Raw genomic sequence first — 24591 nt, 5'->3', positions numbered from 1 at the left:
GGCCGTCAGCGTCGCCTAGTTTTGTGAGCTCTCTCCTGCTACCTGTAGCTCCTTCCCCATGCGACGCAAATATGCAATGCCAATGCATGCTCTCCCCCCTACTGTCCGCTCGATCGTCGTTGCTGTCTCTCTCCCCCCTAGCTACTGTACGCACGACCGGGTGAGGTCAGGTCAGATCCCTTTTTAACTTGCGGCTGCTGTGCGCGCCTGCGCGATGCCATGCCCGCGTGACGAAACACCCTGCGTCCCCTGCGCGCTGTAGCCATGCATGCAGGTGTGGCAGCGCCCCCTGCATTTGCCATGCGGAGCAGCAGTGGACGTACTCCTCCCCCACCAATTTACCAATTACCCCTCACTGTTTACTGCTACTGCTACTAGTGGTAACGTACCACGATTCCTGGCTCCAACGTGCGCACGCATGCTTCGAACGAATTTTAGCTGTGCGCTCACTCAGGCACACCGCTTTCAGGGGTCTGTCAATCGTACCATCCGTATCCTTTGTTGTTGTACCCTCTTCTAGACCCTAGTGATGACATGTTTGACGACTTTCCCAGTGAACCGCCGCAGTTTTGTAAACTAAGGGCTCCTTTGGAAAGAAAGTAATTTTAAAGGAATTGTGTCACTCCCTCCAAGGGATTTTAGAGAAAATCTACCATGAGCTCAAACCTATTAGAAAATTGTGTCACTCCCTCCAAGTTACTGCACAGCTTATTACATACGAAGCAACCAAACAATATGATTAAGCAATTCCTATACTTTGGCATTTCATAGGACCATAAATCATGTGTATTTTGTATTCCTGTGTTTTTTCGGTTTTTCGAATCATGCGTGGTAGCCCTAAAACTCGAGGGATGTGATGTATGTTTCTGAGTTCACGAATCAGAAGAAAGCATTCACATTTGGTGTTTTGGAGTCCATTGGGCAAAAATCACTGGCCAAATGCTTGCAGGAGCAGCAGCTGGTTCAGGGCTACCTTATATGCTTATAGCCATAAATAAAAATAGCAGGTTGTCAAACACGACAGAGATACACGAAAAGAGAGCGCTCCAAACAATGTACCCCGTAATTAAACAAAAGTAGTTTCTACAGAACAGTGATCGTACACCTGCAGCCGAGTCTTCTTCAGTCATCGGCACCATTGCTTTCTTTACTCTGCTCGGTCTGGGGGAGAGGGCCTCCGGTGGGTTTCGTCTCTGCTACAGCACCGGAAGAGTGATCGTCAGCTGGCCTCATCGACGCGTCCTCTGCCTCACCATTTTCATGTCTAATACACTGCTTTTTCTTAGCCACATCGGTCTCGGCCTCTTGTAGTTCTTCATCATCACCATCGTCATCATCTACTTCCTCATCAAAACCCTTGGCAAGATCACCTTCATCTGCAGGCCATTCGGCAGCATCGTCATCATTTATGCTTACATTGGCCCCATCATCTCTAGCTTCAGCTTCTCCTCTTTTCCTTTGTGGGATCACATGAAAGAACGAAGCCTTCCAGTCCCTTGTTTCCACAAACTTCAGCATTATCTCGAACACTTGGTTAACTGTAAGAACCTGCACATATAACATACAATGAGGGTAAACAGTCTTAGAATCTTAGCACAAGTTCTCCAAAGTCCAGACTCAAAACCATCTTTATGAACTGCATAGGCTTTAAATAACCCTCTATTTAGACTCATTCACGACATGACTGCCATAATAGCTAATATAAGCACCAATCAAACACACACAAAGCTCTTACTACAGCACTAACATGTGAAAAGCCTTTGGAGAAGATCTGCAAAAACAACACTCTTTTTCTAAAATATTTTTCAGGATCACGCTGAGAAAGAATACAACATATCACTGTATTATGTGAAAGAAGATATCAAAATATGTAGGCATACACTATTTTAAAACCTTACTGGAAGTATGGATGAAATACAACACACCATTTAATTGACAGCAGCAACTAAGGTCAACTAGGCAAGCACATTTTATAACGGGGAAAAACATAGCCGTATGATTTACCTGAGAACTAGACATCTTTAAATAATTTCCAATAGGGAGTTTGGCACATTGAATCCCCTGATCAACCGCCTTTTTCAGTGTAATACCTTTCCATCTGTTCCGGTCCACTAGGCCACCAATGATGTATATTTTTGACATGTCTAAATCATCAAGCACAGTCTCAGCGTCCGCTGTAAGGTACACAAGGTTTTCTTTACAATCTTCAAATGCTTCAAGGTAAGGCTTGGCCTCTTTCTCAATCATCCACTTATCATACCCAGGAATCTTTTGAATATGTGTTGCCATTTCTCCATTACAACCTGTCAACCATAGATGAGCCGGGGTTGCAGACCTCCCGTTAACTGCATAACAATACATGATCTGTAACTTGCATCAGTACAAGGGTAACCATTGCTCAAACTAGACATCCGTGAAGGTAGAAGGCAACATGGTACATGGAACTGGAAGACATTTTTTTATGTCAACTTTTGTCAATATCAGAACATATTTCAGATGGAAAGAGATTATCAGCTGTATAAAATATATTGATATACATCATTAAAACTAGACAGCACAAGCCAACAAGTTCTCGAAATAGAAAAAACCATACCTGCAGAGATTAAATCCATACAATTATTATTCGACTATACAAGTTCCAACTATTTTCTCCTTTTTAGAAAATGGAAGTTGTATTGAACTCAGTCAATTACACCAAAGCGATACACTTGTTTGAGAATATTTCCAGCCTCTGCATAGCTAGGAGCCTAGGACACACTGCGCCAAACTATTTTCTCTTACAGGTCTAAACTTTACATCCAGTTGACACACATGAAACCACATAAAATTATGGGCAGGTATAATTAATAAAAAGCATTAGGATTTTTTTTTGAAAAAATCAAGATATTTTTCGCACCTTTAAGGCTTTAACCAGCTATGTCAATGATCTGTCAAACACATGTCACCAAAAAAAAATAAAGCTAACCATCTCACTACAAGTATGCGATCCGCCATATACATTTCACAAGTAATCAATTTACTGGCATGTCCTTCGGATATCACAGATATCAATATTCATAACTTTCGCATATATATTTCAAGCATGAAATTTAGTTTCAGTCCAAAATGCACGGCCGCATATCAATATTCATAGAAGGGTAAGCAAATCCACCTGTTGCGTGAGGCTGTGAATCTCGTTCGGCCGCATGAGATCTCCGAAGTCGAGGTCCAGCACAACCTTCTGCCCGGCGCCCTCGGCCGCGCGGCGGAGCCGCTCGGCGCGTGCGCCGCGCTCCTCTGCGCGCCGCCCCACCCGCTCGCGCCGTGTCTGCCGTCGCGCCTCCACCATCTCGGCTCGCGCCTCCTCAGAGGGCGCCGCGGCCAGCGCCTCCTCCCACTCGCTCCTTCTCCTCTCTATGTCGGCTCGCCGGCGCTCCTTCTCCGCCGCCTTCCGTGCCGCCTTCTGCGCCGCCTGCCGCTCCTGCTTCATCAGTTTCTTCCTCGCGCTTTTAGACATCGCCGGAGCCTGCCCTTCGCCCGCGGCCGCAGCAGCGGCTCGCTCGCTCTCCGCGTCGTCAGCCATCACAACTCGCCGCCGCCGCCGCCGCCGTAGCCCGGTTTGGAGAGGGGGTTTTGGTTTCTCAGAACACCTGACCGAATTACCGAAATAACCTCTAGCGCATTCCCAAAATACGCCTCTTAACTAAATTGGCACACTATTAATTTCCGCCTCCATCCAGGAAGCAAACCTATATGGGCTACACCAATCTTATAGGCTAAGGCCCACATATCATGCACTTGCTAAGGCCCATGTATAAAAGGCCCATAAGAGCCCATCAGTGAACTCTGTGCTATTATGTTGCATCGAGACATTGACCGGCTGACCCATTCAGTAGCCTCACAGCGGTTAAGCCGGTTAGGCTCCGGCTCCCAACGAATACAAAGCCGATCTCTTACCAAGGCAATCGCCAATCGCGGGCCGTCCAAAACGGAAGCCAGATTGGATCAGACGGCTCTCGGTGAGGCAACAACGTCTCTTCTCCACTACACCAACCGCACTGCGATCCCGCATTCCCGCTACCACTTCCGCCGGCGCCGCTTGCTTCGAAACCTCTATATAAACGAGCCCACGCACGCACCAACGCCAAAAACCCTACATCCTTCCTTGCGCGGAGAGTTGATCGCATTCCTTCCATCGGTAATGGCTAGACTTGTCGTCTTTGCCGCCGCTGCCTTCGTTCTCCTCGCCGCCTCGGTGTCGTTGTCGTCGGCGACTCTGTACACCGTCGGCGAAGGGAGGGGGTGGGCAGTGCCGCCCAAAGGCACAGAGTCGTACAACCATTGGGCGAGGAGGTACCGCTTCCGACTCGGCGACGTCCTGGGTAAGTTCAAGGATCGGCGAACGCCGAACGGCGATGTGATCGTAGTTTTGTGATTGATTGTGAGTGGTACGTAATAGTTAACGATGACCATGAATGCGTAATGCGCTTGCAGAGTTCAAGTACGTGAACGACTCGGTGGTGGTGGTGAACTACGACGGCTACAGGCAGTGCAGCACGCCGAACCCGGTGACCCGGTTCACCGGCGGCGACACCAAGCTCACGCTCGATCGCTCGGGGCTCAACTACTTCATCAGCGGCGTGCGGGAGCACTGCGAGGGCGGCCAGCGGATGAGCCTGCGCGTCAAGTACGAAGGGACGCGGGCCGGCGCTCCTGGCTCGGCGCCGGCGCCGGGGCCAACGTCGGCGATGCCGCGGTCTCGGATCAACGCCGCGCCCAGCCCGGCCGTCACTGCCCCGGTCACTCCGAGGTCGCCGTCCACTTCGGGCCCGATCACTAGCCCGGGCCCGAGTCCGGGGCCGGCCCAGGCGAACGGTGCATCTGGCCGCGCGCTCACCGGTTTCTCAACCGCAGCAGCGGTTCTCGTCGTGTGTGTCGCCGCCGTGTTCATCGTGGTTTGAGCTCTTCGATCTCGTCGGTAGTATCATCGGTTTGATAATTGATAGGGATTTAATGCTAGAATTTTCAGGCCAACGAGTGTGTGTCGGTCCATTTGTTAATTAATTAATTAGGTGTTTTGGTATTTTGCCCAGGGTACTCAAAACCCTGATGTAACGCATTTCCGCAATAAAATGGTGACCAATTTACTTGGGAATATAATGTCGACTTGTCCATGTTCTTGATCCACCCGAGCGAATTTTTGATTTGCAGGCAATTTTAAATTTTAAGTACCTCTAGATATCAAAATTTGCGTTTAAAATTTTGACATCTCTATGTATAAAATAACTGACCACAGGAGTATCTGCACCGGGCCGCTGGTTGTCCGCCTCTAGTTTCCAGGCCGCCCCAGCTACAAACCGGTAAGGCTTTTTCTCGACATGGAAATCTGACCAAAAGAAAATCAAAAGAGGAGAAGTAATTAATAATCGTTTTTAAAAACCGATTAATTAATTTTAGGCAGGGTCGCATGCAAAGCATGCATGCTAAGAACAGGCATAAGTACGCGTCTGGATGCAGCGTGCCATGCAAAGCATTCCGATTCCTCGGCTCCTCTTTCTGTTCCCCCCTCTCGTCTCTCCCCCCGGCCGGGGACAAAAATTTTGCCCCCAAAAACAATTCCTCTCGTAGAACCAAAGCAAGGGCAAAATTTTTCTGCGCCTCCGGTTGAAGAAAACCGCGATCCATGTCGGTGAGTGCACATCGTCCTCTGCAGGTTTGTTAGAGTTGCATCTACGTACGTGCAATTTATGCTGGATTTTTTCTGGCCCTGCATTTGCTTGAATGCTTGATCGATGCTGCCATTTGTAATTCTTGCGTATACATTTGAATCGATGTTTGGTGGTAAAAAAATTCGCAAAGAGTCGAGTAGATTGTGGTGATTTAGATGCGTGATGGGTATCGCGTGCTCTCTTCGGTTAAAATTATTTGTCGTTTAGGACAACATTTAGTAAAACTTCTAAAATTTTAATAATTAGTTTATAATAAATTTATACAACCAAATAAGTTTATGATACCATGATAATACCTTTCGAGAAAAAAGTTAAAAATAGTACCTTTCGAGAAAAATCTACGTATATATTTTTTGTATTTAAGATAATTGGTTATAAAAAATTTAGAACTTACCAAATCTTATCCTAAGGTATAAATATTTTTGACCGGACGGAGTAAATTCGATCCATACGAGCAAGTTAGCAAGTGGTAAACACGATGGACACGTAATGAGAGGAGAACAAACAGACAGGTTGGGATTGTTCCTCCTGTTCTCTAATCGGAACGAAACAGCGCAAAGGACATAACGATATGCCCTCACGCTACGGTGAATTGGTGACCGTTGTCTTCATTTTGCAAACTTGACCATTCCGATCTGTCTTCTAAATAGGCCTGGTTGATCCACATGATACAGAAGCAATCTTGCATGCAAATAGCACGCTAGCTTTACCCATGACATGCATAACACACACTGATTATTGCCTGCCATTTTTTACATGGGTTGTTTTTCGTCAAGGAGGAAACTGGTCGCACTATACCGAAGTTCGGCGCATGGGACGTCAACAACCCGGCCTCTGCCGACGGGTTCACGGTGATCTTCAGCAAAGCCAGGGATGAGAAGAAGGGCCCCATAAACGGGGACGCCAGCACCAGGTCATCTGACAGTAAAGACTGCAATAAGACTGAGAAGATCAACTCTTACCGCAGGACGAACTCTGCATCAGTACAGCTCCTTTCACTCTATAGCATCAGGCTCTGCTGCAAAATCGTTCGTCTGAATAATCCAAGTTATTGTTTTGTTGATCTGTTCTTTTTTTTTTTTTTTGGTTTGCAGAAGAAGTGGTTTTGCTGTGTGTCGCCCAGCCCCACGCAACCTTGAGGAAGCAAAGGAATTGTATTGTAACACGCTGCTGACGCTGCATTGTTAATGCATACTAGTAAATGATTATACACATCCAGTGAAAATGGCCTGGCGTTAGCTCTGTTGCTGGGAAGCTGATCTTGGGCTCTTCGAGCCTGTTTGCCATTGACAGAGTACTTTTTCGCCAGCCACCATGTATGACTGTTGGGTGAGAAACTTATGGGCATATGGTTGAAACGTTTTGATTTTGGGTGTACTCATCATGGTCTAGTATTTAATTAGGCCACATTTGTACAAGTTCGACGCCTGATTGTAATTATCCATTCGCTCGTTTTCGTTTCACTGAAGACACATTTAAAAGTGCTGATGGATGATGGATGAAATTGAAATTTTGTGATAAACTCCTCGAGGGTACATACGAGTAAATAGTAGAAAGTTGACAGGTTTTTTTTCTTAACAAATGCTGACCAGGGAAGTTTTTATTAAAAAGAAGCTTGGAAAACATGCCCGTGACTATCCGTTCACCATAATCAGGAAAGAACGGATCCACTATATCGGCTATAATTCTGAAACTACACTGCCCAGTTCTAACTTCTGATCCCGTTGCAACTTCAGCGTGGTTGTATATTGGTACCCACATTTGATGGACCCTGGCCTGAGCAGTTTTCAGACTGCAACAAGAGAACATCAATGGCCACCCTTATAAAACAGTTAAACACCAAAACATTGGTAGAATTGGCAAAGATCATGGAACTAGCTGCCTGACAGCACTTTCAAGTTTCAGTTCTTCCTGGAATATATAACACTGTATATGACCTTTGTGCTGCACCGAGTTCATTTGCATATTGACAGTATGCAGAGTGGCAACACAAAGCAAATGGAAACTTGAGCAACAGAAGCTGGCAAGCTGCCCTTGTCCCTGCGGAGGAAGAGCGCCTCATAAACCGGGAAATTGATGGCTACTATCAGCACACATAGGACAGCCTGGAGAAACAAATTCTCCAGACCCCCTGCATCTTCTTGTAACAAAACTCTACTAATTCCTAACATCATACATGCTAGGTTGAGCAGTGCAACTGTCGTAAGGATTACAAACATCGCCGAGAAGGATCCAAATTCCATCATTCCCTTCTTGTACCTCTCCAAGGCCTGCGAGTCACTGACCTTCACCGTCAGGGTGAATCCTGACTCAGAGATGGCCAATAATCTGCGGATCGTGTCGATGTTGGCCAGGAGGTATGAAGTGATCCTTCTAATAAGCCACATCCTTTGTGCATTCCACCACTCCAATGCACTGCCACCACATTGCAATGACTCTACTAGGCTGCAGGAGCATGCAACCACCATGACATATGCGAAAGGTATGAACCAAGGGCTTGTTCTCTGAGTTAATTGCAGATGCAAATCTCATGTTAAACTTAAAACCAAGTACTTACAAATGTCTCAATAAGCATTTAAGCATACTGTATCTTACCTCAGGGAAGAGGGAGATGCCATTGAGGAAGCAAAGCGACGGGACTGTGACGTAGTACAAGGTGGGGAAACTGTTTAGGGCCCAGAAGCCGCAGACAGAATAACCCATTTGAAGACCCAATTTGATCTTCCCACGACCTAATAGGAAGGGGTTGAACCGTGACAGGGATATCTGAAGGAACCCTTCTGTCCATCTCTTGTACTGAACCAGGATCTGGCCTAGTGAAGTGGAGGCCATGCCTAAGAATCCCCTTCTTTCAGGGTTGTAGTACACCGATTTCCATCCACGGCATTGGATTTGCAATCCTGTAATTACATCCTCCAGTGGGCATCCATACCTAACTCCCATCTGCAATTCAGTATAGGATTACAGATATAAAGAAAATAATTATGTAGTTTTCAGCATGACACAGCCAAAGTGCGTTGGTGCAACTACACAAATTCCTATTGCCGGTTGATGACTATATAGGATCAAATGGATCAGTTTACATGACAGCGTACTTGATCAGCATCTAAATGCCTTTTCCAATTATGCTATGACATCAAAGATGAGATAACCATTTGGAAGACAGCAGGTTTGTTCAGAGCTCCTGATGGATAGCCTTTCCTTGTTATAGTGAGGTTGTACTGTAGTTCATGGTGTTTTTCACCATCGTGCCCCCCCCCCTGACAATCTATTGTAATTTGCCTTTCCTGATGTAATTTGTAAACCTTTTCTCCCTTATCTGAATGGTCATCGTTTGGCTTTTGGAGGAAAAAAACGAAACGACATATTTGCAAACGAAAAAATAATTTGTGAATCAAACTTTTATATGTATGTTCTCAGCGATATAAAAGCATTGGCTGAAAAATAAACTACAATTTAAAAACGTCAAAATCAACTCCAAATTTAAGGCTAAAAATTTAGATTGTGACTTATAAGCTTAAGTAAAAGCGAAAAGATGAGACTGTCTTAATAAGATTTGGTTGGCTGCGTAGTTCGAACAACCCAGCTAAAAGATCAGTTTACATGCTCATGTTCATGGTATGAAGTAAGAGACTAACAAACCTCGCTTCCCCAGAGGGTTTTATGCTCATATGTGCAAGTCACAAGTGATCTGGCCATTCCTTCCAATTCATTGGCATCTTCTGTTCTCCCCACCATCATACTCCAATCTTCCTTGTATTCTTGACTATTTAATTGTCCACATAGGGCCTCTCTCCGATGGAAGCATCCAGTACCATAGTAACACATTCCACCCCAACCATCCAAACAAGGATGATCCAACTGACGATCAACACAGTGAAAACACGAATAAAGTAAGGTCAAACTGTGCATTTTACAGCTTGGGACATAATTGTATGTCCTCCACTGAAATTTCAGGAGATGCTAGGTTATCTTACTACTGACCTCGTTGACAACGTTGATGGGGTTGCCATAGATGTCATTGTGCACCACATTTTCAAAGTTCTGAGGGTACTGCACAAAACCAATATCTTGACCTTGCTCTTCATCTAGGAAAAAGCACAACGCTTCTCTGATGGATTCTGAATTGTTGGAGTACATATCACAATCCACATTCATAATGATGGGGCTGTTGCTTATCACCGATGATACCCTTATCTGCAACAGTGACCTTAATATAAGGAATTCTAGCAACATAATAAGGTTAACTTTATTTAGTCGCTGTAGAAAATCATGGACTGTACCAAAGAAACCCACCAAAGCATTCAACGATCCAGCTTTGAAGTGATGTTGTTCCTGATGTCTCTTCTCACGTGCCATATATACAAGTGTTGGCAATGCATTTCCATCAGTATCAACTGCCTTTTTGTTGTTCCCATCAATTAAAATCTAGCCATGGAGAACACTTTTGATCAGCTATAAGCCTGGAGCCTATGTTGCAGACAAGAAAAACAAATTTCATATCCTGTTGCCATTTCACATGCATTTATGGTTACAACTAACACACCAAATTTGCTTTGAAGCTTTCTAGTCATCTCATTATTTTGAATTATGAATTCAATAAGATGTTATTCATGTATTAGTTAATGTGGTCATCGGACCACCAATACTTTTACAGTTTTACCTGAACTATAGCAGGGTGATCACTAGAAGTGATTGTCTCATTCCACTGTGAGAAGCCTCTGAGATTGCATTGTAGATCCTCAGGGATCCTACCTGAATTTACCACTGAATTCACGCGATCTGTTAGGTCTCTGTACAGTTCCTGAAATTCAGAAAATAGAAAATAAATCTAGCTAAAAAAGATACATGTGTATACACAGCAGTTTAGTTGAGATGAACTACATTACATCGGAACATGTTCAACTCTACCTTCATGGTAAACCATTCTTTAGGTCCACATCCATCAGGAGGGGAAGTTACTTTGGCAAAGTAGGCAATCGGCGACCTGGGTTCCACCTTGTACTTCTTGCAAAATGGAATCCAATGCTTTGCAAACTCGGATGCCTCGCATAGAGCGTAGAAGGTTAACACTGATCCAGCATCATCAGATAAATAGATGTTCAGCTTCTCCGGCATGTAGTCATAAGCCAAGACGGATAGAACAGTAGAGATGACAAGCATCGGTGGCTCTGCTGCTGGGTCTGCTGTACAGACAAATATGTCTACACTAGGAAGCTGATCTTCACTGTACCTGTTATGTACCCAATGTTTAAGCATCATAGCATATTATCATAATCTTTAACCAACGAAACAGATAGCAGTTGCAAACTACTTTTGCTGATGTAACAGCACCACGCTATCTAATTCTAAAAGATGAAAGAAGTCTTGAAGGTGTAGCATTACAGTCTTTGGTGCATAAGAAGTAGTGCAAAAGGCCTTCAAAGATCAGGACCCAACTTGCTGACCACATGTGAACCAAATCAGAGCGATCAGATGCAAACAAGCTAAAGAAGACAAGAACTGAGCTTCCCAAGCTATGCTATCAGGTAGACATGACACGATCAATACATATATCCAACGAAAGAGGATAACTATCCGCGGCGATCCTATGATCCAATCCAATTGAAAATACGAGCTAGGCGATGCGAATCAAGGAGAAAGAAATGCGGCACAGAGTAGCCGTCCCAGTGCCACTATCCAGAGCTGGGGCCGGGCAGGTGGTACCTTTGCGCGAGGCGGTCCTTGAAGGCGCGGCGGTAGACGGGACTCCACCGCACGGAAAGCGTCAGCACCCAGTAGAGGCCGAACCAGAGCTCGGCGGCGAGCATCCCGAGCCACGCCCACCGCCGCACGCCGCTGCCGGCTGGCGGCAGGTGAGTGGCCCTGTAGAGCCATACCAGAAGGACCCCCGCGAAGACCGTGGCCGCGTACAGCCTGTACGCGGCCATCGCCACCCGACTCGGCTTCTCCGTTGCGAATAGTGGGGGGCCGCGCTGGCGGCGGCCGCCGCTCCCGGCCATGCCTTCCCTGCTCCCTCGCCTATCCGAGAAGTATGGAGCAGGTGGCCTGGCCGCCTGGGACTTTCAGAGTTCGGACTTCAGTTCAGATGGTCAATACAAGCGAAGCTTGGTTGGCATTGGCAGCTTGCAACCGCGGCTGCGCTGCAAAGTTTGACGTTTTGTAGGGAGCATGGATTCTAATCTCCGGAGGAATATCGTCTCGTCGACTTCTTATCTATTACATGATATCTAAATAGTTATTAAAAGTATAAAAAATTTATAAAGATAGATTAGTATATGATATATCATTACACAAATATGTATTCATAACAAATCAAACTATTAATAATATACACATAATCACAATCATATATTTGTTATTTTCGCTATGGATTGTAAAGTCATATTTTAACTTGCATGTTTGTGTAGTGATATATCACATATTAATCTATTTATATTTTTTATGACTATTTGAATAGCATGCAATAAACGAGGGACGTCGTCTCACGAGCTTAAAAAGGGTAGTGTATTTTAACTCAGGGAGTACGTCTCTAGTCTATGCAAATCCAAATAGTCAATAAAAAAATTAAAAAGATATATTAATATAAGATATATTACTATATAAAATTTGTGAAGATAGATTAATATATGATATATCACTAAAGTTTGTGGAGTTACGGTTGCAGATGTGGTAAATAAGTAACAGTACCTTCTTCTTACAAAAAAAAGTAACAGTGGGTAATATAACACCAAAAATACAAGGGAAAATCCTGAAACAGAAATCAGTGCATTGTAGATGGTACACTATGGGAGTGGTACATCGCTGCGTGGAACCGATCCGCAAGGCGACGCTAGGTGATGCTACGGTAGTACGGTGGTACATTTAAAACAAGATATGGACTGTTCAAATCACAATTCACAGGTATCGTCTATTGAGCTGTAACCTCTTCTAGCATCCAGTTGCTTGTCAGCTGAGACTTATCTAATTTGTCGCAACAATCTGAGCTTCATCAGCAACAAAGAAGACGGAAAGGAAGAATCTGCACAAATGCAAGTGCTGCTGTAAGGAATATGCCAATATGGTACCCAACAGCTGAAAAGTAGTTAAATATGAGATATATTGAGGATTACCAGGTTACTAGAGAAATAAATCATTTTTAGATCTTCCACTAACATCAAAAACCAAATTCATCCGTCTATTTAAAGAGCTTTCTAAGCCCATTGAACAATGACAGAGCTCTAAGTTCACCACCTCTCATGTCCCTTAGTCTCCTCCGCAATATCTGTAGGAAACAAAAAGGAATGTAAGAAGTTAAGATTAACCACATTATAAACAAAAGAGAACGAAATAGCATGCATTATTGACTCACATATTGTGTACGATACATGATTCTCCGTTCACTAATGCAAAGATCTTTTGCTAGTTGTTTTAGCAGTAATGTCCGGTTGGCTTGCTTTGAATTGGTTGAAAGTCGCGGAGACCCACTGCCATCCTGAAACATTATTGATTGGCATACATTGGTTTGTTAGCCCTCATTCATAGAATCAGAGACCCAATTTGCATGGCGTACTGTTTAAATACCATGATAAATTAACCGGAAGTATGCGAGATAATTCTAAGAAAGGATCTCACCTCTAGGAACTTTGTATATTTTGCTATATTAGACTCACAGCAGTCTAAGATAAACTGAAGAGCCTGTTCCTCCAATTCAGGATAATTAAGCCCAGGTTTGGATGGACTTTTATTTGATGCAGCGACAGCCATCTGAAAGGATAAGATATGGGAGATCACTCATACTCCCATATAAGTATAAACTCAAATAATCTTCAACGACCCCTTAGTTTACATCTGTCAATAAAATTTTAAAATAGTGGTGTAAAATATAAATAACAAACCTCTTCAAAACGTTGGCTCATCTCAGGAGGGCTGACCACAAGAAAGGCATAAGCCATCAGCTCAACTGGCCATCCTGTAACTCGTAAGGGGAAACTTTCAAACCTGTTAGTAATGAATTAGCGATCAGATCCACTTTTATTGATACCAAGAGTATGATTTGATAATGACGGAGATGTACACTGTAAGATAATCAATCACAGGCTGAAAATAAGAAAATCAACACTGCATATTCAATATTTATTTTGGGAAAAGCCATTCAGTTGTCTTTTTTTTCCTTCTGCAGACCACACCAGTTACACAACTAAATGCTGTTTTCACTCGTTCAGATTTCATTCTGCACAGCATGCTCAAATGGCAATAAGAGAGCAAACATGCCACAAAATACTCCAGTCTAACAAATGTTGATTTTAGCCTGATAATATCAAGGACGGTGATGAAACAGTTAAGAGAACATTTTTCTTTAGCTCACTCTATGAGGTGTTAACACATAAGGATATGATCACTTACTCCGACAGACCATTTCTTTTTAGTGCTTGCAACTTCTCTTTGTAGCATTCATCAGACTTCTTAAGAGACACAAACAACTCAACTGAATCATTTGGGTTTGTTCCCTCTTTTGGAACAAAACCATACGAAAGCAACAGTTCACCACTAGATTTCTTGCCATAGGATATAAACACCTGAGGATAAAAAAGAAACAGCTAAGTTTTTCGTTAACTGCATCAAAAAGTTACACATGGACATAGCCCACAGACAAATTCCATTTGGTTCCATTTAAAGAAAGGATGGCTAACAGATCCAATGTTCCATGAACCACACTTATAAATCTAATTTTGTGAACACGGACTAAAACTAGTGTAAATATTTGCGACAATTTGATTCCTAAGAGGTTAAGATACCAATGTCTCAGTAGAAAACAAGAATCGCAGTAAGTTAAATGAAACATATATAGATTTTTTGCTATCATTTCCAAAGTTTAAGTTAAAAATCCCCAATCTTAAAACAACAATACAGGGCTAAAGCACAAATGAGAAGTGTTACCTGCTCACCTGGTTGATACGAACGATCAGTAGTGAAAACTATTCCTCCTGAGGATTTATCATAATCCAAGAATGTTTCCACCTGAAAATTTATTTTGCAAAACACATAAGTAAACTCTACATACTATGAATGTCAGGAAGACCTACGAAATGTTGTAGCAGTTATGAAAACTACAGGGGACAGAGTATTATATGCACTATTGATAACGATTCTTTGTTAACACACAAAACGAACCTCAGGGCTATGGTTTAGCATATCTGCCCAAGGAACTAGCGCAACATTTCCATCCATTGATGGCAAACGAACCTGAAAAATATTCCAAAGAATATTCTTGTTTAGCAGAGTGACATCAATGGAGAGCAAAAGCCTTCAATTTTGTAAACAGAACAGGCAGTTGGAGAATCCAGGGTGGAAGTTAGAAAAGGGTATTTACTGTATCTGGTAGCTTAATAGTACTTATCTTACCAGGCGTGAGAAGAGGATGCCGAAGGACCATCTAAATGTCTCTAAGTTGTAAACCTAAAATAGGAAAGTTGCATTATATTGTGTAAATCAACCAGGTTACACTAAAAACAAATGATGTTTTAAAATAATACGTGACATTGCTCGTCAGTACACCAATACATTTGTTAGTACGTAGACCACTTTTACATATATGTTTTAGTATTCAAAGACAAAGAATGATATACTCATTACTCCTTAGCCTTTTTATATTTTTGACTTGCTGAGACTAGAAAAGTAGAATCTAGAGGTTGAAAAGGCCTCTTGTGTCATTAGTCTAAAAAAAGAATATACCAATTTTTGTGAAACATACCTCCTCAGGGAACAAATATGAATGCTTAGAAAATATTCTGTCACGGAGATCATTATATCTGCCAAAATCAGCAGATCAAAATATCAATGAAGGCTAAGTGACCATTGGAACCAGAGAGAGAGAAAAGAACCTACGTTCCAATCACATCAGTAATCCTCTGAATTGCGCGTTCCCTGATCGGCGAAGCCACCAAGTATGCATCTAGCTCGGCCCTAGTCCTGCAACAACACATAAAGACTGTACAAGATTGAGAATGCAATCTCAAAACCCCACTGATCTTCTCATCAACAATAATCATCAGGCTATACCAGTACAGCAGCGAGTAAGGTTGTCTCGGCAGCGCTGCTATATAGTTGCTCCACCTCGAGGAACTCTCTAAACTTGCTTCGCTTATAAGGTATGTGGCGAGAAGCGGCCAGTCCGGCACAGAATTTCTCTTCATCACATTCCCCACCTCAGGGCAGCCCCATTCCTATACCAGTGCAACAGCACAGAAAATCACTAACTTGGCATCAATCATCAATGCATCACTTAACACACCTGATGATGAACGGTGGTAGTGAGAGAGAGGCTAGGGTTTTCTTACGGAGTCAGCGGAAATGACGAGGGGAGGAGGCACGAAGAGCAGCTTCTCCCCCTTGCGGATGTTCTTCAGCGCGACGAGGCCGCGCTCTCCGACGTCCACCCGCTGTATCGCCAAGCGCTGCTCTGGGAGCCCCGACGCAGTGAGCCACCGCTCCAGCGACGCGGCGCTCTCCAGGGACTCGATCTCGCATCCCCACGGGACACCCCCGGCCGCGGCCTCGCGCTGCGCCGGCGCCGGCGCCGACGCCGACGCCGCCGGTGCACGGAAGCGGCCTCTGGCGAGAGCATCCGAGGGTAAGAGTGGATACTGCCGGAGCCGGCGAGGCGCGCGGGGGAGCGGACGGAACTGCGGGTGGAGCGCCGCGGCGGTGGCGGTGGCGGTGGCCATGGCTGAACCGCGAAAGTGGCCGTGTGGTTGGTTGCGTGCGGGCGCCGGGCGGCTTATCCGCTTTGCCAGTCGCGGGCTTGGCTATTTTATGTGCCACTATTGTGGGCTGGGCTTTTGGCCCTATTTGCTTTAGGAATAAGTTCATCACAGGTCTCTCAACTTAACGTCGAGTCCTTTTAACCTCAAAACCAGAAACGTGTACCCCTAAACTTACATAAACCATCCATAACAGGTCTCTCGGTAGTATTGGCTTAACTTTTGTCCGGTTTTACTGATATGGTATACGGTGGGTCTAAACTGTCAGAGTTTTTTTTTTTCCTCTTGTTTTTATTCCCGTTTTTTTCCTATCAGGCTCTCTCCTCTCTCTCTCATCTTCCTGGGCACGTGCAGCGGCAGGCTTGATGGCTTCTGACCATTTCATGATCCGGAGGCATTTTGCACGAGTTGACGAACATACTGTATATATGCCAGTTTGTAGCAACATAATTAAAGGAGATTAATGATCAGAGAAGAGGGAATTATGTCCAATCTGGTGATGAAGATTTATTTAAGGTCGATCGACTTGCTCCCATGGCACGTCGCCGACGAGCATCTAGTCGCCATCCTTGTAGCTCCTATACATCCTCAGGTCGATCTTCCGCAGGTACGGCGCGCCGTCCAGCCGTCCATGCTCACCTTCACCATCGCCACCGCCGCCTTCGCCTTGTCCGCTCTGTCGGCGAGCACATTCTTCCTGAAAGACCTGACCGGCGGGCACCCAACTGCTTGCGCCCTGACATGCCGATCATGTAAGCAAACTAACAACATAAGATTTTTCTTGGAAACAAAACCAGACGTAGTCGACGCAGAAATGGAGATTATATATTCAGGTTCTCGAGCGGACGACTTGGGCTCGCGCGGCTTCTCGGGGCCCGGCTGCACGGTGACCACGCTGCTCTGCCTCGGCAACCTCTTCATCGTCGTCTACCAGGCGCCGGACGCTGTCGCGCGGAGCGACCGGCTCCAGCCGCCACCGCCGCCCGCCCGCGCCCTAGCTATCGCCCGACCTGCCTCGGGCATCGCACGCAGCCGCAAACCCGCGCAGGCCGCCGGCCATGCTTCGCCCTCTAGCGCCCTAGCTGTTGCCCGGACTACCTGCGATTCTGGCGCCCGCCCACGCCCCAGCTGTCGTCCGGCCCGCGCCTGCTGCCATCGTCGGGCGTCGGTCGTGCTCCGCCCTCCAGTGCGCCCCCTAGTACGAACAAGGAGAGGAACGAGAGAGGGAAAGCCTGATACAAAAAAACAGAAGGAAAGGAAAAAATGAAAAAACTTTGATACGAGGGACCCACTATATAGTACGTCAGCAAAATCGGGCAAAAGTTAAGCCAATACCGTCGAGGGACCTTTTATAAATTGTTTATGCGAGTTTAGGGGTATACATTGAGTTAAGGGACGTTAGACAGATTCCACGTTAAGTTGAGAGATCCATAGTGAACTTATTCCTTTGCTTTATTGTGCTTAAGAGCTTGCACGAGAGAATTCCTTGAGGCCGCCTGCTGGGCTCAACAGCCGGCCCATTATGGTAGCGGTCCATCAATGTCATTGACTGTGGGCCCAGTAAGGTGGGAGCCCTGCGTTGATGAATTTTTGCTATTTATTTTGTTTTTATTTATTTTGTTTATTTAAGAGTGGATTTCACTGAACTATAGTTATTTCGAACGAAGTATCGTAAAAACTACAGATTTAAGGTTGTGTATCATAATACTATACAATTTTCATCAAAGTTATTATAAAACTATATATTCGAGGTATTGTGGCTGCGTTTGTCCCCGCCCATTAGTTAACTTATCTCCCTCGTTTTCCATGCGCACGCTTCCAAACTGCTAAACGGTGTAATTTTTATAAAAATTTTCTATTGGAGAGTTGTTTTAAAAAATCATATTAATCTATTTTATATTTTTAATAATTAATTATTCATGTACTAATCTATTACTACGTTTAACTTACCATACCCTCTTGCCGAATTGGGCCTGTGTTACATGACTATAAGTGAAGCTTCAAGGAACTGAAGTTTTTGCAGTTCCACGATTACCCTTATTTAAATTAAATAAGTTATAATTTTAGGTTTAAGTTCATGTTGAGTCTGTAGTTTTTTTTAAAAAAAATAGTGTTAAATATGTAATTCTATGGTACACACCCTTAAAAATGTAAAATGTATGTGCCTTCTCTTTCGTGGATGCAAATAGGAGACGAACCCCCTTTTTTTTTCTTTTGAGAGGAACATCTATGCCTCTTCGAGTCATGGGTGGGGGTGGCTCTACTAGTAGCTAACTACTCCGATTGTTCAAATATATAAGACAATTTTCTATCTACAAAGGTTAAGGATAAAGGAAAATGGCTATTGTACCCTTTATTAAATGAATGATATTGGATGAGAGGATAGTTGAGCAAGATGATAGAAAGAAATTTAAATGAAAAATAAGAAATGTGACATACTAACATCTACTATCTCCCCCCAAAAGTATATTTTTTTGCGATGTTTAATTAGATGTTTAATCATTCGTCGAGAGTATTAGATAATAAGATAAGAGTAGCACTTTATGCTTGACTATTTTTTTTAAAAAAATAAATAAAACAAAGGTTAGATGTTTGACATGAAAATCCATGAATACAATTAAAGTGAGACAGAATTACTAGAAAATAACTTGCATTTAAAGATAGAATCTAAAAATCACTGTATATTTGGACTGAGGGATTAGCTACCAAATCACACTGACAGGTCTGCTCGCTGGACAACACGTGGCCGTTGACATCAATCGCCGTCTCTATGGGCCCCGCTTTCGCCAAAAAGAAAGCAACCGAATTCAAACTGAGGTTGTTTGGGTTCTGGTATTTTTTTCCTTTGTTACATCAGATATAGATATTTTTTCCCTGTCATATTAGATGTTTGGACGTAAATTAGGAGTATTAAATATAGATTGATAATAAAACTAATTTCATAAATAAAAATTATTTTATTAGATAATTTTTTTAAGCCTAATTAATCTATGATTAACAAATATTTACTGTAGCATCATATTCGTTAATTATGAACTAATTAGGTTCAATAGATTCAAAATATAAGATAAGTTTTATTAATAATATATATTTAATACTTTTTAGTTAGTGTCTAACATTCCATTCGATTCGATATGAAAAGACTTAAAAAAAAGTCCTAGGGATTAAACACCCTCTCAGAACGTCACTGACAAGTGGACCCCGTACGTGGGCTCACTCTTTCCCCTCTCGCAAGAACATCTCGAGCAATAAAAGCCCGAGAGCGAGAGAGAAAAAAATGCTCGTCCATTTCCCCCAAGCTCCCGAAGCGATTTCCATTTCAACTGCGCCTCCTCTCTTCTTCGCAGCACGCACGTCGCCGTCACCACCACCGCTCGCCGTTCCTCATGGCCGACCCCTCCAGATCCTCCCCGACCGCGGCCGCCTCCGGCGACGCCCTCCTGGCGGCGGCGGCGGCGCCTGGCGATGTGCCGGACGCGGCCCTCCCCGTGGCTGCCGATCCGGAGGCGGAGTTCGGGTTCCGGCGGCCGGAGCTCGGGACGGAGAAGCTGGCCGGAACGGTGCAGTTCCACGAGCGCCACGTCTTCCTCTGCTACAAGAGCCCCGAGGTGTGGCCGTCCCACGTCGAGGCCGCGGAGTCTGACCGCCTCCCCCGCCTCCTTGCAGCCGCCATCAAGACCCACAAGTCGGACTTGAAGAAGAAAGTGAGGGTTTCTTCTCTCTCTCTCTCTCTCTCTCTCTCTCTCCTTTTTTTGGCGCTGAGATAAGCTGATTGGTTGATCTGGTGTCGTATTAGTGAGGTTGTGATGGTTTGTAGATCGGTGTGTGGTGGTAACTGGCTAACTGCTTGGTGGTCCTGCCCCAACACTAGGATTGTGCTCGCGAGTAGAGTTCGATTAGCTTAAACTAGTGTGATTTTGTTTGTTGGTCATCATCATACGGTGAGTCAACTTTCGGGTAGGAGGTTGTATACCCCTTGCTGACTAATTGGTCGATCTGATGAGTGTTTTGCCAGACGGTTTAATTTATATTATCTGTTCGCGTTTGTAAATTGACAAATGACAAGTATAGCTTGTTAGCGACTTGGCGTTGCAGCTATCTGTGGTTCAGTGGTTCTTAAGCTGCTGTTTCACAAAATCACACTAAGTTATGCGTGTAGGTTGGTATGTATATATGGGTCTTTGTACCACTTATTATCATTTATGTTCGTGTTTCGGTGAATGATATGGTCCTTGGATACTCCTTTGAGGTTTTGGTTATTTCAGTGGGGTATGAGAATTGTGTTTTGGGAATTTGGATATTTTTCAGTATTTTACCTATTCTATCTGTGTGTTTTGTGGTGGTGCTTAAAGAAATACGTGGTCATTTGGTGGGACCATATAGTATAGCAATTAAAGAGTTATCAGAACCGCAGCAAAATGCTTTTGGGTGATGTTTTCTGTCCCTTTGCAGTCAGGTTTTGGATGAGGTGGTATTTATTGCTCATAAGAACTAGTGGATACCCCCACACATTGCAGTGGAACTTTAGAATTCCTTCATTGAGGAACATTGATTAACGGTTGATATCTTATAGATTCTTCAATCTAATGGTTGGCAATGCCCAATTAGTGCAATTAGTCACTAAACACGAGAGCCCCTTTATAGCAATTAATGCAATTAGTGGGTTTGACTATATATAAACAGAGGATTCCCGTGGGGTGTCATTATTCAGTGTCATGGACCTGTTTACCCTTTGCTTATTACCTGGCTTTATGCTACCTTCATTTTCAATATGTTACTTACGAAGATGTATTTATATTGGTATTTTTATTGCTAATGAGAGGTATGTTCATTCCTCAGACCAAATTGACCATTTGTGAAGGAGAGGATGGTACTGAATCATCCAATGGAGACGTGTTGATCTTTCCAGATATGGTCAGATACAGGTAAATTGTGGAACTAAATAATCTGAGAAATAAGCCAGCTGATTAACTGTTCATTTTGTTATGTAACGTTTGCAGAGGGCTGACACACTTTGATGTTGACAACTTTGTCCAAGAAGTGCTTGTGAAAGATACTGAATGGCTTCCTGGATCACCTGAGGCTATAAGAGGTTCCTATGTTTTTGTTTGCTGCCATGGGAGCAGGGATAAGAGGTGTGGTGTCTGTGGACCTGCTTTGATTAAGAGGTTCAAGGACGAGATAAGTGGACAAGGCCTTGCTGATCAGGTGTCTGTCAGTGCATGCTCACATGTGGGAGGTCATAAGTATGCAGGAAATGTAATTGTTTTCAGTGCAGATGCCAAGGGAGAAGTGACGGGTCATTGGTAAGAACAAAAGTGTAACTCAATTTGTATGCACTAGTAAACTTGATGCTCTCCTGTAGCACCTCATTTTCATTATGCAGCATAATCAAGTTTTTGCTTACTTAAATTGCATCTTTAGGTATGGTTATGTTACTCCTGATGATGTGCCTGTCTTGCTGCATAAACATATCGGACAAGGAGAGATCGTGGACCATCTATGGAGGTACCCTATTTGACTTAAATAATGAGGTGGCGTCAACAAGTTTGAAATTAGTTGTACCAATCATTTGTATCTTATGCTGTAGTGCCACTGGGGACTGTTAACATTTTTCAATTTTACATCTCTCTTGCTGTTGTTATCATGGTGTATGACATTACATGTTTATGCAAACACACCTCGCAGCATCTAGGACTAATAGTCTAAATACTATACAAAATCTACATTGTTGCTCTAGTTTGATACTTTGATGGTTTGTCTTGCAGAATTTCTTTTTTATAGATATTAAAAAAGGCTAACTTCAAGTGCTGTTCACAATCTTATAAATTATTTTCATTATTATTTAAAGGAGATACTGGATCAAAAGTCTTCACTCTTCGCTTGAAATTTTCTTGAGCATTGTAGCAAAGTAGATCAAAACCATGTGCTACAAGCATGTTTGGAGATGTACTCTGATGTAGAGTTGACTTTGACTTTGTCCATCTTAATTGTTAATCATTCAAGAAAGCTTCTGAATATTTTTCTGTTTGATTTCATCGTCAAATCATCATTTATTCTTCCTTCTAATTCGTATTACCCCCATGTTGATGTGAGTCTTTTTTTTTTGTGAAATGAGTATGGTTGAAAGCATCAGCATCTATTTTTGTCTTTGTTGGCTCGTGTGATGCCATGCAAGTAAATATACCTAAGGATAGCTCACTACATTTGTGTTGTACTTGCATTTGCAAATTTCCCTTTAGATTTAGTTTTGGCGACCTCTGAAATAAAGAATAACCTTTTATGTGGTTAGATTTTCACACCTCAAAGAACCACAGTTCTCATTGTAATCAATGATATAAACTTGTAATCTTTCTTCCCGAATATTATGCAAGACCATGATATATGTCAAGTATGTTCAAGTGATCCCTTTGCTTTGTGGTTCTTATATGTGTCATCCTGTTTTGCAGGGGTCAGATGGGCTTGTCTGAAGAACAGCAGAGGAAAGCCCTGGAGCTTAAACACACGACGAATGGTGTGACTGAGGACGGTGCCCATGAGTCCCCTGAAGAAGCTCAAACTGTTGGTGCCACTTGCAATCCTGCTGCTGCAGGTGGTTGCTGCCAGGGCAATGGAGGTTTTACATGCTGCCAAAGTGAGCTGCCAAAGGAAACACAGGCAGCTGAGGAGAACCATAAGAACTCTGAGAAAGGGACCGACAAAGAAAGTGCTTCTGGCACCAAGAAGGGGCATATGAAGATATGCTCCATGCCAACCTGGTTTGAGACATGGGAAAGGGCTGACACCTATGCGGCTCTTGGTATTGTTGCAGCTGCTGCGTCGGTATTCGTCGCTTTCAGGATCTACAAGAACCTCAGTTGAGGACCATGAGGATCCCAAAGGAGTCCTTAGAACAGGGCTAGGGTTTGTGCACTAAAGACAGTCCACTGTTGTAAAACAGTCTGCTGTGAGAATAATATTCTACTTGTGCATAGTAATGCAAGGATTAGAACTTAAGTAGCTAATCTGAAGAAAGTGACTGAAGTTGTTTTGGGTAATGTCCTACTGTGAAACTCTGCTTAAGCTCCAAGTTTTCCATGCCTTGCCTATTTGTTTACCTTAGCAAGGTGGTGGCCCTGGTGTTAAACACGATGATGTTATCTTTTGTTTGGAATTGAGATGTTATTCAGCATGTGGATGCTTGTTATTTGGAAATGGTCGGCTTGTTTTTTTTTCTTGTCGCCGGTTGGTTGCTGCTCCAGTTGTTGAATGTTTGAGCACTCCGTTCATATTTTTTAAAAAAATTATCGTAGTGTCTCTTATCACAATATTATGAAGGTGCTTATCACATGGCGATTCTGTTCCTACCCTCTTTGTTCTCGACCTCTTGCAGAAAGGCGCCGGCGGTAGCTGCCGCGGCTGGAGTGGAGGAGACTGACGCTCAGGCAACACAGCGCTTCAAATCAAGATATAACCGCTTCGTCACCAGGACAGTACATAGCTTCCACCTGGTACGCCTCTGTAGCTCTTCAGTTTTTTACCTTAAGCAATTTACTGTGGTATCTGTCCAAGTTATATTGCTAATACATTTACTACGAGCCAGTGTGAGATACTGCGGCAAAACATGCCGATTGGGGGCGGACAAATAATAGGCCAATGAAACTATAATTGGTCTTTGGATCATGCAATTACTCGTACTAGACAAAGCTCGTATAAACAGGGAGAAGGGAAATTAGGGGTGAGGTTGTAGCAGTAGCATCACCGTTCAGATTTCAGATATCTCCTTACTCTGTACAGAGAACAGGGCTGGACAACAGAGAAGTGGCCACTGCACAGGTAGAGATGAGAGAGCAATGCCCAATGCTAACCTATCACTTGCTGACATTAATACATGGTCGATTGGTATTTGTGGTCCGTCCAAGCTAGCTAGGAGATGGCACTGGACTGTATGCAGAAACGGAGGTGGCAAGCAACTGCTGCTGGAAATATTGTAGATGCATGTGCTCATATGACAGCCGTTCTTAAATGAAGGCAACATTTCCAGAGATACGGTGTGCCCACGATTCACTTGCTATTGGTGTTGGAAATGTGATCCTCGGCAAAACTTGTTGGTTACAGACAGTGCAGCCGTTGCACAGGTATGATTCTGGCATATGGCCATC

General features: G+C 43.7%; 6 protein-coding genes across 7 annotated transcripts; 3 read left to right on the top strand and 3 right to left on the bottom strand.

Annotated features, from left to right (window-relative positions):
- Window positions 1-855: 855 nt before the first annotated feature.
- Window positions 856-3645, bottom strand: LOC102715548 (tRNA (guanine(9)-N1)-methyltransferase). The gene is made up of 3 exons (XM_015833237.2): window positions 3152-3645; window positions 2005-2364; window positions 856-1548 (listed from the first exon to the last, which is right to left on the bottom strand). The coding sequence occupies exons 1-3, from the start codon at window positions 3560-3562 to the stop codon at window positions 1123-1125; spliced, it is 1197 nt and encodes a 398-aa protein (XP_015688723.2). The 5' UTR covers window positions 3563-3645; the 3' UTR covers window positions 856-1122.
- Window positions 3646-4114: 469 nt separating this feature from the next.
- Window positions 4115-5153, top strand: LOC102704588 (early nodulin-like protein 1). The gene is made up of 2 exons (XM_006647760.3): window positions 4115-4361; window positions 4474-5153. Exons 1-2 carry the CDS (start codon window positions 4181-4183, stop codon window positions 4938-4940), a joined length of 648 nt encoding a protein of 215 aa, XP_006647823.1. The 5' UTR covers window positions 4115-4180; the 3' UTR covers window positions 4941-5153.
- A 359-nt stretch (window positions 5154-5512) lies between these two features.
- LOC107303705 (protein NOI4-like) lies at window positions 5513-7212 on the top strand. Of its 2 annotated transcripts, none has more exons than XM_015834048.1 (3): window positions 5513-5668; window positions 6485-6691; window positions 6803-7212. In XM_015834048.1, exons 1-3 carry the CDS (start codon window positions 5663-5665, stop codon window positions 6845-6847), a joined length of 258 nt encoding a protein of 85 aa, XP_015689534.1. In that variant the 5' UTR covers window positions 5513-5662; the 3' UTR covers window positions 6848-7212. The 2 variants fall into 2 exon arrangements, with proteins under 2 accessions (XP_015689534.1, XP_015689533.1); XM_015834047.1 differs by having other exon boundaries at window positions 5513-5692.
- Window positions 7213-7577: 365 nt separating this feature from the next.
- On the bottom strand, window positions 7578-11774 carry LOC102704309 (cellulose synthase-like protein E2). Its single transcript, XM_006647759.3, has 8 exons — window positions 11415-11774; window positions 10620-10941; window positions 10372-10512; window positions 10005-10136; window positions 9693-9905; window positions 9351-9569; window positions 8304-8651; window positions 7578-8212 (listed from the first exon to the last, which is right to left on the bottom strand). The coding sequence occupies exons 1-8, from the start codon at window positions 11708-11710 to the stop codon at window positions 7664-7666; spliced, it is 2220 nt and encodes a 739-aa protein (XP_006647822.2). The 5' UTR covers window positions 11711-11774; the 3' UTR covers window positions 7578-7663.
- Window positions 11775-12445: 671 nt separating this feature from the next.
- On the bottom strand, window positions 12446-16467 carry LOC102715272 (ribulose-1,5 bisphosphate carboxylase/oxygenase large subunit N-methyltransferase, chloroplastic). Its single transcript, XM_015833236.2, has 13 exons — window positions 16028-16467; window positions 15750-15913; window positions 15576-15659; window positions 15442-15499; window positions 15093-15146; window positions 14862-14933; window positions 14628-14708; window positions 14094-14266; window positions 13586-13688; window positions 13323-13454; window positions 13060-13182; window positions 12821-12972; window positions 12446-12729 (listed from the first exon to the last, which is right to left on the bottom strand). The coding sequence occupies exons 1-12, from the start codon at window positions 16412-16414 to the stop codon at window positions 12886-12888; spliced, it is 1518 nt and encodes a 505-aa protein (XP_015688722.2). The 5' UTR covers window positions 16415-16467; the 3' UTR covers window positions 12446-12729; window positions 12821-12885.
- Window positions 16468-16949: 482 nt separating this feature from the next.
- Window positions 16950-23644, top strand: LOC102704032. The gene is made up of 6 exons (XM_040520645.1): window positions 16950-17202; window positions 19646-20154; window positions 21290-21375; window positions 21451-21756; window positions 21875-21958; window positions 22900-23644. Exons 1-6 carry the CDS (start codon window positions 16950-16952, stop codon window positions 23309-23311), a joined length of 1650 nt encoding a protein of 549 aa, XP_040376579.1. The 3' UTR covers window positions 23312-23644.
- Window positions 23645-24591: the final 947 nt, after the last annotated feature.

This window comes from Oryza brachyantha, chromosome 2, assembly GCF_000231095.2.
Source record: "Oryza brachyantha chromosome 2, ObraRS2, whole genome shotgun sequence".
Classification (NCBI taxonomy): domain Eukaryota; kingdom Viridiplantae; phylum Streptophyta; class Magnoliopsida; order Poales; family Poaceae; genus Oryza; species Oryza brachyantha.
This window is presented reverse-complemented; position numbering and strand designations above follow the sequence as displayed.

Excerpts from the sequence above, each read along its gene's own strand:
- LOC102715548 (XM_015833237.2), bottom strand. The coding sequence starts at position 3,562 with ATGGCTGACGACGCGGAGAGCGAGCGAGCCGCTGCTGCGGCCGCGGGC. Across the intron at positions 2,365-3,151 it reads TTCACAGCCTCACGCAACAG|ATCATGTATTGTTATGCAGT; the intron begins GTGGATTTGCTT and ends TGCAAGTTACAG. Across the intron at positions 1,549-2,004 it reads TAAAGATGTCTAGTTCTCAG|GTTCTTACAGTTAACCAAGT; the intron begins GTAAATCATACG and ends TTATATGTGCAG.
- LOC102704588 (XM_006647760.3), top strand. The coding sequence starts at position 4,181 with ATGGCTAGACTTGTCGTCTTTGCCGCCGCTGCCTTCGTTCTCCTCGCC. Across the intron at positions 4,362-4,473 it reads CCGACTCGGCGACGTCCTGG|AGTTCAAGTACGTGAACGAC; the intron begins GTAAGTTCAAGG and ends ATGCGCTTGCAG.
- LOC107303705 (XM_015834047.1), top strand. The coding sequence starts at position 5,663 with ATGTCGGTGAGTGCACATCGTCCTCTGCAG. Across the intron at positions 5,693-6,484 it reads GTGCACATCGTCCTCTGCAG|GAGGAAACTGGTCGCACTAT; the intron begins GTTTGTTAGAGT and ends TTTTTCGTCAAG. Across the intron at positions 6,692-6,802 it reads GCAGGACGAACTCTGCATCA|AAGAAGTGGTTTTGCTGTGT; the intron begins GTACAGCTCCTT and ends TTTGGTTTGCAG.
- LOC102704309 (XM_006647759.3), bottom strand. The coding sequence starts at position 11,710 with ATGGCCGGGAGCGGCGGCCGCCGCCAGCGCGGCCCCCCACTATTCGCA. Across the intron at positions 10,513-10,619 it reads AAGAATGGTTTACCATGAAG|GAACTGTACAGAGACCTAAC; the intron begins GTAGAGTTGAAC and ends TCTGAATTTCAG. Across the intron at positions 8,213-8,303 it reads GCATCTCCCTCTTCCCTGAG|AGAACAAGCCCTTGGTTCAT; the intron begins GTAAGATACAGT and ends CAATTAACTCAG.
- LOC102715272 (XM_015833236.2), bottom strand. The coding sequence starts at position 16,414 with ATGGCCACCGCCACCGCCACCGCCGCGGCGCTCCACCCGCAGTTCCGT. Across the intron at positions 14,709-14,861 it reads TGCTAAACCATAGCCCTGAG|GTGGAAACATTCTTGGATTA; the intron begins GTTCGTTTTGTG and ends ATAAATTTTCAG. Across the intron at positions 13,689-14,093 it reads AAAAGAAATGGTCTGTCGGA|GTTTGAAAGTTTCCCCTTAC; the intron begins GTAAGTGATCAT and ends CATTACTAACAG.
- LOC102704032 (XM_040520645.1), top strand. The coding sequence starts at position 16,950 with ATGAAGATTTATTTAAGGTCGATCGACTTGCTCCCATGGCACGTCGCC. Across the intron at positions 20,155-21,289 it reads AGTCGGACTTGAAGAAGAAA|ACCAAATTGACCATTTGTGA; the intron begins GTGAGGGTTTCT and ends TTCATTCCTCAG. Across the intron at positions 21,376-21,450 it reads CCAGATATGGTCAGATACAG|AGGGCTGACACACTTTGATG; the intron begins GTAAATTGTGGA and ends TAACGTTTGCAG.